The sequence below is a fragment of the Xiphias gladius genome, chromosome 9, assembly GCF_016859285.1.
Source record: "Xiphias gladius isolate SHS-SW01 ecotype Sanya breed wild chromosome 9, ASM1685928v1, whole genome shotgun sequence".
Taxonomy (NCBI): domain Eukaryota; kingdom Metazoa; phylum Chordata; class Actinopteri; order Istiophoriformes; family Xiphiidae; genus Xiphias; species Xiphias gladius.
In genome coordinates, this window is record NC_053408.1 from 7,696,245 (window position 1) to 7,715,482 (window position 19,238).

Genomic DNA, 19,238 nt, shown 5'->3' on the forward strand with positions numbered 1-19,238 from the left:
GGGAAAAAATTTCAGGCTTTGGCTTCACACAGAAAAGTTCATGGGAATTCCTGAAAAGAAAAATATAGAATCAGGTGTGCGAGCTGGGATTTACAACTCAATTGTCTAGAAATGCAGCTGGGCTTGGTAAATCGGACACTGATGATGGGAGTTAGACTGTGGCATGTTTTGATACGTCCACACCCGTCATTGAGTTGCTGCTAGTGTGTGGGCTTAACGTAGAAAACGACTGACGTGGGTGTTTTGATGCGTCGATATTTACTATCTCTTCATTTTTACTTATTACGTCAAAGTTTTGATATATCATTTAGGACTTGTGACTTATTATGTCATAATTTTAACTGAGTAAGTTCATAATTTATCATTTTTAATTCCTATCTCATAATTTGGACATGATGTCTCACAATTTTGACTCACTGTCTCATAATTCTGATTTAGTAAGTCAGTACTTTTGACTTTCTCATAATTTTGAGTTAGTCTTAAAACATCAAAAATGTTGACATACATTTCAGAAATGTTACTTAGCATAAATATTTTTATTTTTGTCATTCCTCAAAAAATGGGATTTTCTGATCACAGTAGGAACTTTAGTTAAAGGAGAGATGTCTTAAGGTCAACGGTAGATTTAGAAATATTTAAGGTCATTAATATTTGTATTAGGTGATGTAAGACATTTGTAAATGCTGTACATGTACTTTATACTAACCATATATATAGGCTTGAAAATATAAACTTTTCAACTTTTATATTTGAAAAATAACCTTGAAAATGGGTAGACTCTGCTCTCTTGAAAATGGAGATTTAACCTTGATGATGAACTCCAACATTTCATTCTTTTTTTCTTTTCCTGACAAAAAAGGACTTCCAATGAGAGAGCGCGACGGCAAGAAAAAAAAAACTGAAATTGTCTTGAGAGCTGTGCAAATGTGTCGTTAGAAATATGTGTCTAGCTACTCTTTACAAAGTAAAAATTCCTCTCGGAGCCGGAGAGTGGAGGGGCTAACAAAGGAGAGAGTGAGAGATGTGAGGAAGGAAAAAAAGGGAGGGAGAAACTGCAGGTAGAAGGCGCAAACGTAGCCAATCACTCTCTCCATCTGCTTCTCCATCTGTCCTTCCTTTAATCCACTGAAACACCAGTTAGTGACCCCTCAATGCACACATAGAGGGATGAAGAAAGATATAGAAAGGAAGACACAGCTAAGAGAAGGGGGGGGGGGGGTTGCATTGCTATGATAAAAATGCACTGCAGATGTTTTTCCTCCGAAATAAAACATCTTCATATCAATGCCCTTCACAAAGTGTGCGTGTGTATGCGTGTGTGTATATCTCCTGTTAGATGATAGTACAATCATCACTTGAAACGCGTCAGCAGTTGTGGCTCGAACAACATTTCTTCTCTTCTCCTTGTCTGACTCCATCTCGCTTCTTTCAACAGGCCTGTATCTGCCTCTCTGCCAATCTTCTCTACTTTCCATTTCTCTCTCGGCCTGAATTCATACCAATTTCTCATAACTCTCTCTCTCCCTGTCAGAGTTTCTACTCCCGTTGCGCATTCCTCCTCATCTCGGCACCTGCTGTCATATGGCGGTTCCAGCCCGGTGGTTCCACCCTCCTCTGTCACAGCTCCTGCTCCCTGCTTTCTGAACCCTTCCCCATCCATTCCCACTCTCTACATCCAAAGCAGTCCAATGATCCTGTCTGCAGCTCTGCTTCCTCCCACCTCTTCTCTTTCACCTCTGTTGCTCCTCTCCTTTCCCTGCCTACATCTTACTACCCTCACTTAAACACGGAAAATTTGTGATGCTGAATGAAAAAAGGTAAAGCCAAAGGGAGAAAACCTGCACTATTATTATTTTTTTGTTGTCAAGCAACCAGGTTCATTCTCTCTTTGTTCTTATTTTCTATTTCCACCTATCTCTAACTATTGTCTACCTTCATCCTCTTTTCAGTTTTACCTTCCTACCTTACATCATCTGGACGTAGTGGAGGGTAAAACCTACCTAAACTGAATTTGCAAGCTTTTATATTTGACTAATAGTTTAGTCGGATTTTGTATTTACCATAAATCTTTATGAGGGAACCGTTTTAGCACACATCAGAGTAGGTACTATCAAACTCCAACCTGTTAGGATGGTACTTTTACAGCAAAAAAAAAAAGAAAAAAAAAAAAGAGCATAACTTAAAGCTATAATGAATAAAAATTTTATTACCCAATATAACTGATGATCATTATATTTTCAGCGGTTGATGGAGTTATTTCTGACCTTAAAACTTAAGATTTTCCACCGTTTACCATCTGTCTTCTGTCATTCATCCCTTTGGTGTTAATAATTGTTCTCAAGCCAAAAAGCAAATGACAAAGATGTCATTATGTCATTATACGTTTTTTGCACTGTGGCATATTATTTATTTTTCACAAAATGTTGCTGTTTAGTGACTGTAATTAGCCAGCTTGCTCATCTCTACTGTGAAAACTTGGCTTCAGCACCTATGCCAGTTATTGTACAAGCTGCTAAAATTCCAGTTGAAGGCTTATTATCGATCTCTTAATCTCCGACCTCCCATGCTGTCATTCTCACCTCTCTCACAGGAGCGTCCCAGGTAGCCAGTCCCAGAGCAGTCGCAGACGTAGCGATTCCAGCCCTCCCTGCAGATGCCGTTGTGCTGGCAGGGGTTGGAAAGGCACTGTTTGGGTGGCTCTCTAGAGCACGAGGGCTTCACCCCCACTGCCCTCTGGGCCTCGGCCAGCCGCCGGATGTCTTTGCTCTGCCCGTCTACAAACAGGTCTCTGATGCAGCCCACGTAACCATAGTTCAACAGCGCTGTCCACACCTGAGGAAGAAATCACCAGTGTTCAGTAGTTTCATTGAATGCAAAGTAATGAACAGATGAGGAATTTGTCAGTATTTTGCATTTTTGGGTGGTAAACGATACTAAAAACTATATTAAAAAGAGTGTTTTAAGTACACAGTTTCAGCACAATTAATCACCATATCTGCCAGCTATGTTCGGCTCAGGTACTTCAATTAAGCTTAAATTCATTTTCTCTTTAAGATTACTTACTATAAAATTTGTGTCGCGTTTTGAAATTAAGAAACCAAAATGGGTTGTTTCATCCGAATTTAGGTCCATACTGTAGCCTAGAAGGACTCTAGAATCACTTACCGACTTTTCAAGCTTTAGTCCACATATCATGGTCTTCTTCAAAACAGTATAAATGTTTAGAAAGAAAGCTAGTGTTCATCATTACTCCCAGGTTATATGATGTATATGTTGTATTTTACATTTACATTTCACCTCTTATATTTTGTATCTACTTTATGTATTTCAAAAGACATATTACCCTTGAATAGGAGCATCATTCGAGAATATTAAGTCTCGCTCATTATATTAAACATCAGAAAACATGAAAAATAACATGCTCAATATCCTAGAGCCAAAGGTAACGCCATCCAATGTCTTTTTTTTTTTTGTCGTTTTGTCCAACAAACACTCCAAACCCCCAAGATATTCACTTTACAATAATGTAAGATGAGGACAAGCAGCAAATGCCCGCATTTAAGAACCTGGAACCATCAAATGTTTGGCATTTCTGCTTGAAAAATGACTTAAATAATTAATCGATCATCATTCCTGACAATCGATAATCATAGTATATTAATTGTTTCAGCTCTACTCTGGAACAGCGCTCTTCACGTTTGTTATCGAAAATAATAACATCAACTAATTACTAATTGGCTTGTAAAATCCCATCATACAAGAAACAGGAAACATCTAAATGGCTACAGAGCAGAACATGGTGGGAAAAATATTTAATCTAATTTAATCTAATTGAATTGAATCTAATTACATTTAATACAATCTGATTTGAAAAGATCTTATCATCATTGAAAAATCTACCGATTATTTTCTTCGATTAATTGTTTAGTCTATAAAGACAGTAAAAACTGTTAGAAAATGGAGCCTCATGAAAGTCCAGGCAGGCAAGGACGTCATTTTATAGTCACATTTTTCATTCACCCTCCAATCATGTCCCAATCATGTCCATGTAATCATGGACCATGTGGTCCATATAAACATTTGGCACTTATTCAGTCTGCTTACTACAACAATGAGCTCGGCATCCCCGCTGTTACACCACTGCCTGCTATCAGAAATTTAACTCCCTCCACCTCCAGCCTACTCCTGTATTAGCAGTTAGTAGTATGTGAATATTTATTGTTTGTTAACACGTATTCATGTTAATTAAATGTGTTGTATCTCAGGCTCTGCCAGGAAGAGTTTGTGAGCACAGGCACAGTCTGTGTCAAGCTTGCTCAGATTTGTCCCAGATTCATTTTCTGTCAATCAATTCATAGACTGATTGTTGCAGCTCTAACATCAACCTTAATATGTCATACAGTAGACACAAAATGTTAACACGCAAACCTCTGTAGGGAAGATCAGCCCAGCACGGTCCTCAGGTAGTCCTCCGAGGTACAAGGTGTCATCCAGGTCCAGGATCTCACTGTCCCCCGGAGCTGTGTATGCTGTTCTTACACTGTTCACCGAGATTGTTCCTGAATAAAGGAATCAGAGACATCAAAACAACTTCAGTAGTCATTATGACCTTCAGTGTGAACATCCTCATCACAATCATCACTGTCATCACCATCACCACCATTATGACCAACATCATCATCATCTCTGTCATCACCATCCTTCCCATGCTCTTTGTACTCCTCCTCATCATCGCCACCACTAATCACTGCTATAATCAGAAGCAACGGAAATCCCAAACTACACAGGCCTTAGTCATCACTTAGTACCTTGAAGTCTGTGCTGGTTTAAAAGTGCTATGTTGAACATTTTATCACCAATAAATCATTAATACATTTTTTCAGAAATTAGTACAGTTACAGTAAACAAACAAGACCCCCACTGAGGAGACAGGCAGCCTCTACTGTAGGTTTCTAGACTGTAACTGACACTGACATGCAATCCATAACTACATTGGTACCAACATTAAAAACCCTGTACTGTATAGACTGTATGGTTTCAGTCATTTGACTCCCTTTGTTTGGTTGGTGTTCAAAGGACTGGGAGAAGACAAGAAAAATAATGTAATATTCATGAAAGACCAAAAAAAGGCACTGTTTAAGTGTGTTTTATTTATCTATCAACAGTAATTGTTCAAGGAAGGATGGGTTTATGGCAGATGTGGCCATAACTTTGAAAAACATTAATAGCACTACCAGTAAGATGAGTAAAATGCCATAATCGCTTTAATTATAGTCTAAGTGTTATGGTAATTATATCAACATATTTCAATAAATGTGACAATCCTACGGCAAATTGATTCTGTTAAAAATGGTGTATACAGCACCCTTAAAAATAGAGAAAGCAGACAGGTGACAGCCAAATGGCCTTGCTAGGCTCGTGCTTTCTATAAAATGTTTAAGTACGATCATGCCTATTCATTAGCCCCCACCTCCTTCTTCTCAACATCTGTTTTCAGGGTTAGCATCATAGTTGAGAGCTGTGAGTGTACCTGAGCGTCCGTCCCTCTGAAAGTCAACATGGTACCATTCTCCATCATTGACCTTCCTGTCGATGGCCTTGGTTTTGGTGGTTCCCGAGCCCATGTCCAGCAGCAAGTACAGGTGTCCATCCAGCATCTCAATGGCAAAGAAATCCACCTGTAAGTAAAACACAAACAGCATCAGTATTCTGTAAAAAGCAAAGGGACATTGATGACTGGAAATAAAAATGCAAATTATAGCTGCAAGTTGTAATAAAGTGATTGGGCTCTGGTCTAATCATTTATAATCAGGTTCTCCATGCAATGTCATTTAATTTTAGTGGGGATTAGTTAACCTATACACTTTTCTATCCTAAATAGAACAGAAAACACATTTTCCAATTCTCCCAAATCTGAACATGATGGTCATCTTGGAACAGGGATTTTTAGATTGCTTAGAGTCATGACTCTGGTGACTAAATCCAAATTGTTAGCCAAATGTTAGCATTGTCATTCTGAACACTGTCATTGTTAGCATGCTGATGTTAGGATTTAGCTCAAACATCTGCTGTGTCTAAATATAGTCCCACAGAGCTGCTATCATGGCTGTAACCTCTTAGTCTGGTTTCTGTTAGTTTAAAGTTTTCCTGTGCGTTTAAAAAAATAATAAGAATAAAAATAATATTATAATTCACCTTGACTGTGGGAGGTGTGCGTGGGTCCTTGCGTTGCTGCTGTCGGGGTTTTCCATGGCTGAAAAGCATCAACCCATTGGGCTCTGTGGTCCTGAAGTCGAATGAGATGGATCCTGCCTTCTTCGCTGTCCACTTGCTCAGTGCCACGTAAGACTCTGGGGTGTCAAAGGTCACGGGGTCCAGCGTGGCCACACTCTCACATTTAAAGGACACCACCCCACTTACCTGGAGCAGAAAGAGGAAAAATAAATGTTTAGGGATTCATTGGAAAAAATTGGGTTATTACACTGATGTCCAGTGAATATCAAGACCAAAATGGTGCCTTCTGACGTCTTTATCGTCTTTGTTTCAGTCCGTTGGGACCGAAATAAAGCCAGTTGCTTCCAGCTGTGAACTGACTAAAAGACAAAAGCTTGTGGCTACCTCTCAAAAATATAATCCCACTTACTTAAATTCCCCACAGTATAATATAAATCTTACCTGACAGGAGATTGCGATATAACAAATGTCTGTGTTATATGTACAAGAGGATAATGTGCCGTCTGGCTCAAGTTGTATTTGCTGATGACAGTGCATTACCTTCATCTTTGGGTCTCCCTGTTTAGCCAGTCTAGACAGCTCCAACCGTACATCATTATTCTTGTACACCACCTTAGGGGGAAGGGATTGAGGGGGAAAAAATAAAATACGAATTCACTTTTAGATTAAACAAAAAAATACATTTTCTTCACTTATGTACCTTCTCTTTGGATTCCTTTCAAATACTTCTGGTGTGGCACATAATTGGACTATTTTAATTATTATTTATTTAACTCAGTGTTTTATTACAAGAAAAAAAGAAACAAAAAGAATAAGAGTGTTTAACCTTTTCAGAAGTCACAAAAGAAGAGAATGTTTAAAAGACAAAGAGGGGACAAGACGTTTTAAATATGACCAAACATCCATTAAACTTTCAACTCAGGAAACATTTTTTTTATTAAAGTGTTCTTGTATCTTTTTATGAATGTAACAACCTTAAGACCAGCAAGCCACTCCAGCCTCATCTTTTGATAACTCCCATCTGTCCCCGCCACTTGCACGATTGCTTTTACTCTTTCTCTCTTCTTCCCTTTTCTGTTTCTCTTTCCTTTCCCTGACACAGTACGCTCTCTGACTGAGCTGTGTGAGTGTGCTGAGCATTTTGATGTCGAGAGAGACAAGCACAAACAGGCTCTGCTTTATTAATCCAGACCTCTTTCTATGACCTGTGAGCAACTCGGCAAAATCACAAAATTTCTCCTCTGCATTGGCTGTTCACCTCTGTTTTTAATTTACTGTATGTCATGTGCTTTTGTGTCTGTGTGTAGGGCAATGAGGGTTATTCTTGAATATAATAAGGGCTGCAAGTGTGCAAAATGGTGCAGGCGTGTGGGTGTGTGGAGGAGTGTGCCTGCACTGCATAAAATGCACAAAATTGTTACAGCTGTGATCGTTCATGCACGTGATTCACTGCATACATCTTAATTTGCTCACATGGATTATCATATCATCGTATTAAATATGTAAATGTGCCAGCGGAGGGTTCACTTTGACAGCGGCAGCCTCGTTTAAACGCCATCAGTCTTAATGAAGCAACACAGAGCGCATTCACCACTGATACAGATAGCTCTCTGTTTGGCACATCATCTGTCGGCTTGTTTGGTTGTTTGTTTTTATGCCTCTGTGTGAGTCTGTGTGAATGAAAGGGAGACTCAGACAGGGTGTGTATATAATGGGTGTGAGGATGTATTTGAGTTTTGTTGTGTCAAGTGCTGTGTATGCATATGTATGTTTCTTTGTGTTTGACTATTTTTCTGTGTGTGTGTTTTCTAGGTTGTATTTGTGCATTCCTGCTGAATATACATACAGAGATTGTCTTCATGTGTACATGCATGTTTATTAGTGTGTTTTCATCAGTGTGTCATGTGAATTTTTGTTGTTGCAGTGTCGTGGCCCATTTCAAGCACAGCGGATAGATGGAGCATCTCTGTGGCGTAGCTAATTAGCATGTTAGTGCTTAGTGCTGCATCTACTCCCTCAACGACACTCATCACTGATTCTCTCTGATGCGATGGAGGGTGTGTGTGTGTCTGGGAGTTTCTGTGTGAGTCTGCCAAATGGAAGTATTTCTGTGTATGCTACGCTTTATAAGATAATGTGCGTAAAATGTTTGCGTGATTTGAGACAGAAAGGGAGTAAGGATAAGGTAGGAAGAGAGAAATAAGAAAGAAAGTGAGAAAAGAGGAAGATTGTGTTACTTAAAACTTGAGAGGATACAGAATTCTGTGCAGCATGAGTGTATGAACTGGGCTTGGCAATAATTAAATATTATCATTCATCAACTCTCAGAAGAATCATGTTGTGAAGAAATGATCATGTGGAGATTATATCAGTGGCTTATTCTGTCTAAATGAATAATTCTGAGCAGACTGTAGTTAAAGAATGGAAAAATTAGTTGCTGAAATAGTTACTGAAGCACTGGTATTAGTACATCAAATGTGTTTTCAATGTGCAGGCATATATACATATAGACGGGTGACAAATTAAAGGAAAAACCAACACAAAGCGTTTTAGTAAGGCGTAGGGCTGCCACGAGCATCCAGAGCAGGTGAAACAGGTGTTTTGATGATGGTAGTGGAGAGCACTATCTAACACATTGGTCCAAAATCTCCCATAGGTGTTCAGTTGGTTTGAGATCTGGTCACTGCGAAGGCCGTAGCATATGATTCCCTTCAATTTCATACTCATCAAACCATTCAGCGACCCCTCGTGTCCTATGGATGGGGGCATTGTCGTCCTGGAAGAGACCACTCCCATCAGAACTGGAAATGTTTCATCATAGGATAAAGAGGATCACTCAGAACAACTTTGTATTGACTTGCAGTGACCCTTCCCCTAAGGGAACAACTGGAGCCAAACTCGCCTACTTGTCAAGAATATGGTGAAGGATGACTCATCTGACCATATCACTTTTTTCTCTGTAGACCAGTGCTTATGGTTGTTTTCACCACGGAACTCTCAAATGTGAAATTCATATTTGTAATGAGAGGTTTATGCACTGTAACACCACTATAATATCAATCTCAGTCACTGACATTCTGAGTCACCCGAGGAAGAATTGTTCTTCTGTTTTTCCTCACATATCAAACTAATGCGAGAGCATCATGGTCATCAAATGTGCGCTGTCAACCACAACTTCCGACCCCGTTTGCTGATGTCTTTCCCATAGATCTAAATGCAGAGGTCACTTTAGTCACTGTTCCTGTTGAAACAATGGCCAGTTGAGCAGTCTTTGTCATTGAAGCTACTGCCATCCGTGCCCCAACAATGAACCCTCTTTCAAAGTCACTTAGATCTTTTCCTCTGGCCATCTTGACACCAAATCAGAATAAACTGGGCCTGCTCAGCATTTTTATGGACGTCACAGAGCATTATTGGATGTTGACTGCTTAATCATACCACTCAGTGCACCTGTGTGGAAACATCTGCATTCATTATGTTTCTCCACTCATTTATTCAGGTTTTTCCTTTAATTTTTCAGCCGTCTGTCTGTGCATATACATATCATACATGCATCCCACCTCTTTGAGACAGCCCATGAAGTTATTGCTGACTGGAGAACCGGGCAGGTCAGCGGTGCTGGGGCTCCCTCCCACATAGAAGAAGTCATCAGAGCCCAGCATGGTGTAGTCCTCCTGGGTGTAGCCTGTGGTGGTCAGGATGCCGTCCACAGAGATGGTCACCTACACAACAAAGCACAGGGAAAGGACACGCTATATCCTCACACCAAAGGCAGCGCTAAGCGCTAGCTAGGCGCTGACCAGCCAAATTAGCCCCCATTACTCTGGTAACCAATGTGTATGCATTCTGGTGGGGAAAAGGCCTGATTGGTTTTGGGAATTGGACAGTTGTGCTGTTGGGACTTTGATTTGGTGTGATTGGATTAGTGATAACTGTGTAGTGTAATTGAGTAATGCTGCCTCTTGACTTTGCTAGTATTACTGGCATTTGGAATGTGTTGCTTTGCAGTGCTAAATGCCACTCACTCACTCAGCCTATAGTTAGTAATGTATTCTGTAGCTCCATCTACCATTTGACTATGTGGTCTGCCTCCTTCTGCCTGTCAACAGCAGTTGTACAGAAACACAACTAGATCCTATGTGTGATTAATAAAGATTTACTGATACCCAGTGCTTCAGGGCCACCATTGGTGGATTCTGACTCTTCACACCCCAGACTTCAAATCCAGTCTGTCGCTGCATTGTACTGACTTTACAGAGCAGACTAAACCAATATGATTTGTGCAGTGTTGCATTAAAATGCTAGCCCCATCTTCTACATACGATAGTTTGACCTTTACATTAAAAGTCTTCCTTTTTATTTATCTGCCAGAGACTCTGAGCTGCTTTCCCTTTAAGGTAGAAGATGAAGTTTGATTTATACCTTATATACTAACAACAACTTTCCTCAATACTCTACCTGGCACTGGTGTTCTTGTAATTTAACCAGGCCATTCTGCTCTGCAGGGGTTTTCAGCTAGCACACATAGCCAACTCTGTCACACGTAAATCACAGTTAGTGGTATGTTATCACCTTGATATTCTACAGTAAATTACTGTCCTTGTTCGACAGCCCATAACAGTTTTGAGCTCTTTACTTTCCCACTACAGTAAGTTCCCTCTCACTGCTGGTGCTTATCTTTGCCAGGCAAACTTGCCCAGCCAGGCAGGTGTTAGTAAAGTATCCACAGGCTTCATCATGCTATACAGTAGGTGTTAGTACTATTTACTTGTTAGTAGTTGTTAGTTTTTTCACTACTGGCAGCCACAGTAGTGTTATTGGTGTCAGGCCAAGCTGTGTGGGGTTACTGAGGTTAGGGTTAATGGTTTCAATGTTGTTAGTAGTTGTGATGATGTTATGTTATTGTTTTGTTAGGGTGAGTTGTGATGATGGTGTTGCTTAGTTAGTTTGTGGTCTGGGGGGTTTGTTAGATCAGCGAGTCTGAATGATATGACACGTGGACAAACACACAAATTGATGTACACACACGCACAGGTTTTCGGATGGGTTAATGCTCATTCCACACACACACACACACACACACACACACACACACACACACACACACACACACACACACACACACACACACACACACACACACACACACACAGTAACATAAATATGTAAACATGCGGTCTGTTCCTCTCTCTGCATGCAACCATTGGCAAAGAGGACACAGTAGATAAAAAACGACAACAGAGGACAGAATTAATCAGAGGCACAATGGAGAACATGCAGTGGCAGAGTGGAGGACGAAAAATCAAAAGAAGAAAAAAAAAAGGGGGAGGAGGGACCTCTGTATCCATTTTATGGACCAATCAGAGAGGGGAAGGGTTTCTGAATCACGCCATGCAGGAAGGGGGGGGCTTGCCATTTGCGTGCAGGTGAGGGATGAGCCAATCAGTACACGCCTACATGTCAGTCACAGAGTGATGGAGTGAAAAAAACGGTAGAGAAAGGGGGGAAAGCATTTAAGACAAAAAGTGGTTGGCAAGAAAGGGGGATGGGGGCTTTTTAAGCATAAACGATTTACCAACCGCATTTATCCTTTTATTGGTTTAGTTTTAATGTCTATGGTTCAAAAGGAAATAGACACGGGGCAAACCCAAACTAAGAAACAATTAGAATGATATCTACCGAACAATGGAGTTTGTTTACCATAGCGTGTCCAATGCCTGAGTGCTTTGTAGAAGAGGGGGAGAAAGGAAAGCAAAAAACTGTGAACAGAACAACTTCGGGAACAAAAAAAGGAAAGCTAGAAGGCCTCTGGTGAGGTTAGTAGGTTGGTTGGAGTGGTTTCGCTAGGAGAAGGGCACAGGTTAGGTTAGTAGAATGAATCATTCCATGGATGGTGGTTAGTTTCACTAGCAGGTTAGTAAAGTTAGTAGTCAAGTTAGTAGTACAGACAGGCAAACGTAGAGGCAGGGCACAGGTGGGTTACAAGCACCTGAGTGCTAGTGACCCTCAGTGTTCTCTAGTTCACTCTCTGTCTCATTCATTCACTCACATACTCACTCCCTTATACACACACAATTGAAAAAACACTCACCTAGAGCTGAAAGCAGTGCTGGTCTTGTGGTTAACCCACTGTAAACTAAGACCAAAACCTCAGGTATTTTCTTCCTACCACAGCATCACTGCAGTTGGACAACAGACCACTGACCATAGCTTTAAAATTGATTAGTTTCTTGCTGTGGACTATATTCTTTTCAGATGCTCACTGCCCCTGAAACATCTGCAGCATTACTGCGGTTTACCATATGACTCAAATACACATTTAGGCTATTTAATAAGTACCTGAAATTAGGGCTATAAAATAACAAATATTTACATTTTTTACGTATTTGTCAATTACTTCTCAAACTAATCAATTAATCATTTTGTCTAAAAAATCTCAGAAAATAGTCTAAAAAAAAATGCTAATCACAATTTCCCAGAGGTGACATCTCAAAGTTCTTGTTTGGTCCGATCAACAGTCCAAAACCCAAAGATATTCAATTAACAATGATATAAAACAGACAAAAGTAGCATATCGTCACATTTGAGAAGCTGAAACAAGCAAAAGTTTGGCATTTTTTTTAAAATGAATGATTCAAAGGATTAATCAAAATGGTCAATTCTTGTCAATTAATTTTCTGTTTTTTAATCATTTCATCACTACGTGAAATCCAAACATGCTTACATCCATTCATTAATCTACTTCTTGCCACCTTTTTGTTCCTCCCTAGGAGCCTTCAAATCTTTCTTCTTCAAGTTTTATCAATCTTGTAATTTATTTTATAGCTCCTCTCCTCTCCTCTTTGCTCGGTCGCTCACTTGTCCATTTCCTGTTGTCTGGTTACCTGTCTCAGGTTGCGGGTGACCTTGACGTCGTGCCAGGCGTTGTCGTTGAACTTGCCGTTGACGGGCTCCACCAAGGCCTCGAAGGCCCCAGAGCCGAGGTTGATGACAAGTGACACAGCACCGTTCTTCAGTGCCAGGTTGACATAGTCGGCTGACTTGCCGGTGTGCAGCATCAGGCCGTTGCGCTGCAGTGTCTTGAAGGAGAGCGTGATTTCATCGCTGCTAGACTGGATGGGGTTGGGCGACAGGTCATAGCAGAAGTACTCAGAACCCTTGAAAGTGGCAAAATACTCCTCACGAGCTGTGAGAGAGAAAGGGAGAGGTGGAAGAGGAAGAGGAAACAGGGAAGAACAAATAAGTATGGAGCCATTACACTCTTTTTGAACATTATCATGGTTAGTACAATATCCAAGCTATGTTGCTTCTTCCCACACTGCTCTTCACAATATGATCAAAGATGATATGATGGTGGGTGTTCATCAGAGTGAGCCGAGTAAAACAAAGCTCAGCTGGGCCTGGTTATATTTGATTCGGATGTGCAGTACAAAACATATTGTTGAAGAGGCTGAAAATGTTATTGTCAAGCAAAGCCTCAGTGATGCCAGCACTTGGAAGAAACATTTCCTTCCATACCTCTAATCGTACCATGGAGTGGTGTGTAAACAAGCTTTGATCACTCATGTGGGTTGGAGATTAAACAGTGTGGATGCGAGAGAGACAGTCGTGAGTCTGTAGCATTCCAAAATCGTTATGAAACCTGCCATCCTCTCTTTTGAGAGAACAGCTGTGCTGGCAGTCTGAAGTGATGTGGTCTAGTTTGACAACATGGCTCATTTCGTGATGTTTGTCGAAAGCCAGAATGTGTGTCTTTATACGTGTGTGTGTGTGTGTGGCAGCAGTTGAGGTCAGAAAGGTTTTGAGAGGGAGGCAAAAACTGATAATGAAAATGGAGAACAGCAGCCTGTAAGCATCATAGCAGCCAAAGCAGGGAGGATTGGCCAATAAGAATTCAGAGTAACAGGCAGACAGCCAATAGAAACTTACCTTGCACATCCTTAGTGACCCCCAAGGACACAAGACCAAGGTTTTGCAATCCATCATCCTTAAGCTCACACTCTGTTATCTACTCTCTCACACCTACACACATCCAAGTGAACTGCCTTTTACGCAAGCCGGCAGAGGAACAAATATGCACACCTACACACACATCTGCTTGCAAAAAACGATCATACTATTGTGCTGGGATACACAGCAGGGGTGACTTTATCTGTCTGCTTCACACCCACCCCCCCCGAAGCTTCACCCTTCCTCCGCATCTGCTCTAGCGTTCTCCTCACCACCATCCCTCTATCTCTCACACCTCCACCATTCCTCTCCGCACATCTCCTTTTCCCTGCTCTGTGCAGACTGTGGCATAACCACCATCTTGTAGTTCATGAGAATGGAGGGGAATTTAACACACAATAGGTCAGGCTGGAGCAAGACAGACACTTGGTGAGGAACCGCTGGGGGGGGGGGTTTGCGACGTAATGAACAGACTGAAGTGTAATAGGTTATTAGGCTGTGAGAGGCAAAGAGAAGAGTGTTGAAATGGAATCGGCTGCACTTGAGTGAATATAACTCAGAGAGAATAATGAGAAGGAAAAAGTGAGAATATATCACAATTCAAAGAGCAATTGTGGTAAATTGTCTTTCTTTGCTTCTGCTGCATGAAAAAACCCCGAAGTGTGAATGCCAATATATGATTGAGAAACAACACGTTGTTGCCATCATGCGTGAGTTCCCCCTAGTGCGTGATGCCTTACCTCCCAGCATGTTAATTAAGTGTGTGTGTGTGTGTGTGTGTGTGTGCATGCCTCAAAAAGAAAAAGAAAAATGTTTGCAACTTTGTGTTCAAGCATATGAATGTGTAAGCGTGCATGGACAAGTGTATGCTTTTTATGTGTGCATGAAATGTGCGGGGGTGTGGGTGGGTGCTGGTCTGTGTAAATATTGGTGTATTGCTGTCAGAAAAGCTATTACCAACTCAGGGCCTCGGGCTAGTCTTTACTGAGAGGAGCGAGAGCGAAGAGGAGGAGGCAGACACACAAAAAAACACACACACACGTACACAGAAAGAACAACCACAAATGCTAACACAATCTTGCATACACACTGACACACACATGCAGACACAAATGTAGATGCGGTGGCAGAAATGTGTGTGTGGGGGCAAGTTGTGCACAATGAGAACACACACACAGCCGTCCAACAGCATTCTAGCAGTAATTTACAGAGGTGCCATTAGGTTTCAGTGTGGTGCTCCACCATTCTGTGGCTAATTTACAGACGTGTCATTAGACCAGACAGGAGCACATAAAGCATCTCTGCATCGATCTGGAGGCTCTGGCCCGCAAACGCTCACTCCTTGTTCTATTACATCACAGACATAACAGGCGCATACACACCCAAATCAGGCAGGAAAAAGCACACAACGATGAACGTGTGACGTGCAAGCATGTATCTAGCGCACGGCCACACCTAAAACACACACAGAAACATGCGCGCTCCCAAGTGGGCAGGTTGGAGTGGATCTGTTGTGGCTCAGATAAATGGAGTGAGTCAGTATTAGCTCAGAGTAAACAGTGAGACAGACGCTGACATACACACCACATGTCACACTTCATCCTGTGGAGAGGTCTGTCGATCAAAGCAAGTGAGCAGAATGAAAGAATACAGTTAAGGAGGGAGGAAAATGCAAATGAATGGAAAGAGGAAAGGGAAGGAGAAGGAAAGAATGGAAATCTAGTAAGCTATTTTTAAGCATTGTTATCTTTTGATTTGTATGACTCTAGTAATGTTTTCTACTAGTTTGCGAAAAGTGGCAATGGCTTCTTGTGGGCTGGTGGTGTGCTGATTGTAAGGTCTGACTGTAAATGTTTTTCTTTGCTCTGAGGTCTCTCTTGCAAAAGAGACCTTGATCTTAATGACACTATGATTAAATAAAGTCAGTTAAGGAAAGGAAAAGAAAATTAAATCTCTCAAGCCAAGTTATTTCATGTCCTCTGGAGATTTTAAAGCTTTATTATGACTGTTGTAGTTATTGCTTGATTAACTCTTGAAAAAGAAAGGGAAATCTCGAAAAACAACCTTTGCTTTTAAATTTAAAAATTTATAATCAGATTTTTTTTTAAATCAGTTTTTTAATTGTTTCCATTATTTCTTGTCACCTGATTGGTATAGCGCTGGAATGATTAGCCGATTGACCCATTGGCCATTTGAAAGAAAATTCATTTACATCAATCTTAATAATCAATTGATTGTATAAGTCATTTCTGAAGAAAAATTGCCAAACATGCCATTAAAGCTGAAGCCTCTTAAATATGAGGGGTTACTGCTTTTCACTGTTTTATATCATTGTAAACTGAATATCTTATGATTTTAGTTGGACAAAACAGTCAATCCGAAGATGTCACCTCGGGTTCTGGGAAATTCCAATGGGCATTTTCCAACTATTTTCTGACATTTTATGCGCTAAACAATTAACCGACTACTTGAAGAAATTATCAACAGTTTAATTGATGCTAATAATAATAATCTTTAGTTGCATGATAATCTTCAGTTGCAGCTTTATCTGACTAAAAATTGTTTTCATTTTTTCAGCTCTCCCTTGAAAAACAGATCTTGATCTCACAAAGGAAAGGAAAGGAAAGGAGGAGAGTGGGGAAAAAAGGAAAGGAGGGAGGTCGGAAAGTGTGTCAGAAATAACCAGGAAAATATGCAAGGACCTAGTATAGCAGAGAAGTAAGACATGAACTATGGAGGCTATAGGAGGAGTGGGAATAGGGAAAAATGTAAAGATGGAGGACGTTTGGCATTAGAGCTTGAGGGCTATCATTAAACTACTACACTACAAATAAAGCATTCTGTGGGGAGGCAAGAGGGTGAGAGAGTGAATAACTGGTCTCGTGGTAGCTGTTGGGACCAGCTGCAACTTTACCACCCTTCCAACGATCAAACACACATCACTTAGATTTCACTGTGTGTTTGTGTGCATATGGCAAGTGTGAGTGTGTGTCTCAAATGGCTTTGTCTCTGATCATGGCTCTCCTACTCAACATTTCGCACACTAATTTGTCATTTCCATGGCAACCCTGTGTTGCAGGGGCTACAGCAAATATGAATGTGCTTGTGAATGTGTGTTTCAGGGAGAGAGGGAGACAGGAAGAGAAATGGAGAAGGAGGGTGAGAGATAGAAGGAGTGATTGAGTGAACAGTACATTATCATGGACAGCTGTACTGAATCAAAATGGCGGATGGAGGCTGGGAGCACATCAGGGGAGCCTACACTTTACAGCACCTGATGGAGGGAGCAGGGTGGAAAAGGAGTAGGGTCGAGAAAAAGGGAGAGATGCATAGGGGGAATTTGAAATAAAAAAGGAGCAAAAGAGGGAGATGGAGAGACTCATTGAGATGGGGAACACTAAATGTAAGAGTGAGAAGAGAGAAATAGGTAGAAGGAAGAAAGAGAGACAAGAGAGACAAGGAAAGGGAGTGGCAGAGAGCAAGGGATGGATGGCTAGAGAGAACGAACGAGAGAAAAATGCTGGTGTATCTAAATCCTAGTGTAGCAAGCCTCAATCATGGCAGCCCTGTCATTCTGGAGATAGCACACTGCAATTCCCCTGCACCTCGTTTTTAGCCTACCATGCAGTTCTGCTATCAGCTTCTCTCAGGCTGTCAACACACGCAAATGCACGCACGCACACACACTAACACACACGCACGCACGCACACACACACACACACACACACACACACACACACACACACACACACACACACACACACACACACACACACACACACACACACACACACACACACACACACACACACACATGGCATAAACTCAAACATCCTGCATGAAGGCATCCCTCCTTAATAACAGACAGGTGGATTAATTTTATACTCATACAGTATACAGACAGATGACCAGATTAAGAAATGTATGTAAATGCATGCTAACATATGCATAGTCTCCATATTAAGTGTGAAAATCCATACAGTCAAGTTCACTAAAGGATACGATTTCTGTTTCCACCTCTATTCAGTGATATACAGCATCTGGCTTTGAAACCGATTGGGCTATCACATCACAGCCAATGGAGCAATACTGTAGAGGAGGATATTACTGTCAGGATACAAGTGACATATTGGTTGTCTGCAACGCTAAGCTCTTATTCCTCTTTTTGTTGTTGTTGTTGTTCTTATATTGAAGGCATTTATTCCAAACCATAGAGTTTTAAAAAAGGAACACCAGCTCTGACGAATGTGTTACTGGCCCAAAAGAAAAACTAATGCAAAAATGACAATTTGCAATTTAAATATAAATGCTCCTTTTCTCAGTTTTTGCTTTTGTTTTGAATTGAATATCTTTTGAGTTTTAAAGATAGCACAATGGACTTGTGGAAATTGTGATGGCAATTTTTCACTATTCTACGTCACTTTGCAGATCAAGCAATTTCCTGACTATAGGGCTGCAACTAGCAGTTATTTTTTAATAATGATTATTCTGCATATCATTTTTTTGGTTAATTGATTAATTGTCACAATTTCTCAACCCAAGGTGCCTGACAAAGATGTTCAAGACAATGAAAAGCAGCAAATTCTCACTTTTGAAAAGCTGGGACCACCAAATTTTAATTGTGAAATTGCCCATCACAACTTCCAGTCTAACGTGATGCATTCAAGACTCAAAGTTATTCAATTTACAGTGTAAAAAACAGACAAAATGAGCATTTCTGCTCAATAAACAGTAAATTGTTTTTGAGCAGATATGGTCTTTTTAATAGCGAATTTAAACTAAATAATATCTTATATTGTTAATCCCACTAAATTTCTGGATTGAAAACAATGAACACCACACTTCCTACCATTATGTTCATTCTTTTATTTCTTATCCCCTTTTGTTTATTTTATCTATGCTTATCTCTCTCTCTCTCTCTGTCTCTCTCTCTGTAGCTTGAATTTGGCCTTCTCTCTGGTACCCAGGGAAACCGGCTTGTTTCCATGACAATGTCTGCAGGCAGGATCCGCGTATTTGTCTTAAGCTAGATAAGATCAGAGTCAGTTTCATC

At 40.7% G+C, this 19,238-nt stretch overlaps 1 protein-coding gene across 4 annotated transcripts in view; it reads right to left on the minus strand.

Annotated features, from left to right (window-relative positions):
• nrxn1a (neurexin 1a) overlaps window positions 1-19,238 on the minus strand; it is a 55,073-nt gene that overhangs the window by 21,907 nt on the left and 13,928 nt on the right. For 2 of the 4 annotated variants that reach the window (XM_040134510.1, XM_040134509.1), the window contains 7 exons: window positions 13,119-13,420; window positions 9,795-9,956; window positions 6,775-6,846; window positions 6,196-6,420; window positions 5,531-5,678; window positions 4,429-4,559; window positions 2,580-2,832 (listed from right to left, as the gene is read on the minus strand). In XM_040134510.1, coding sequence (XP_039990444.1) covers window positions 2,580-2,832; window positions 4,429-4,559; window positions 5,531-5,678; window positions 6,196-6,420; window positions 6,775-6,846; window positions 9,795-9,956; window positions 13,119-13,420 — 1,293 coding nt within the window. Of the gene's footprint in view, window positions 1-2,579; window positions 2,833-4,428; window positions 4,560-5,530; window positions 5,679-6,195; window positions 6,421-6,774; window positions 6,847-9,794; window positions 9,957-11,913; window positions 11,959-13,118; window positions 13,421-19,238 lie in introns of all 4 variants that reach the window. The other 2 variants (XM_040134511.1, XM_040134512.1) reach the window with 2 other exon arrangements.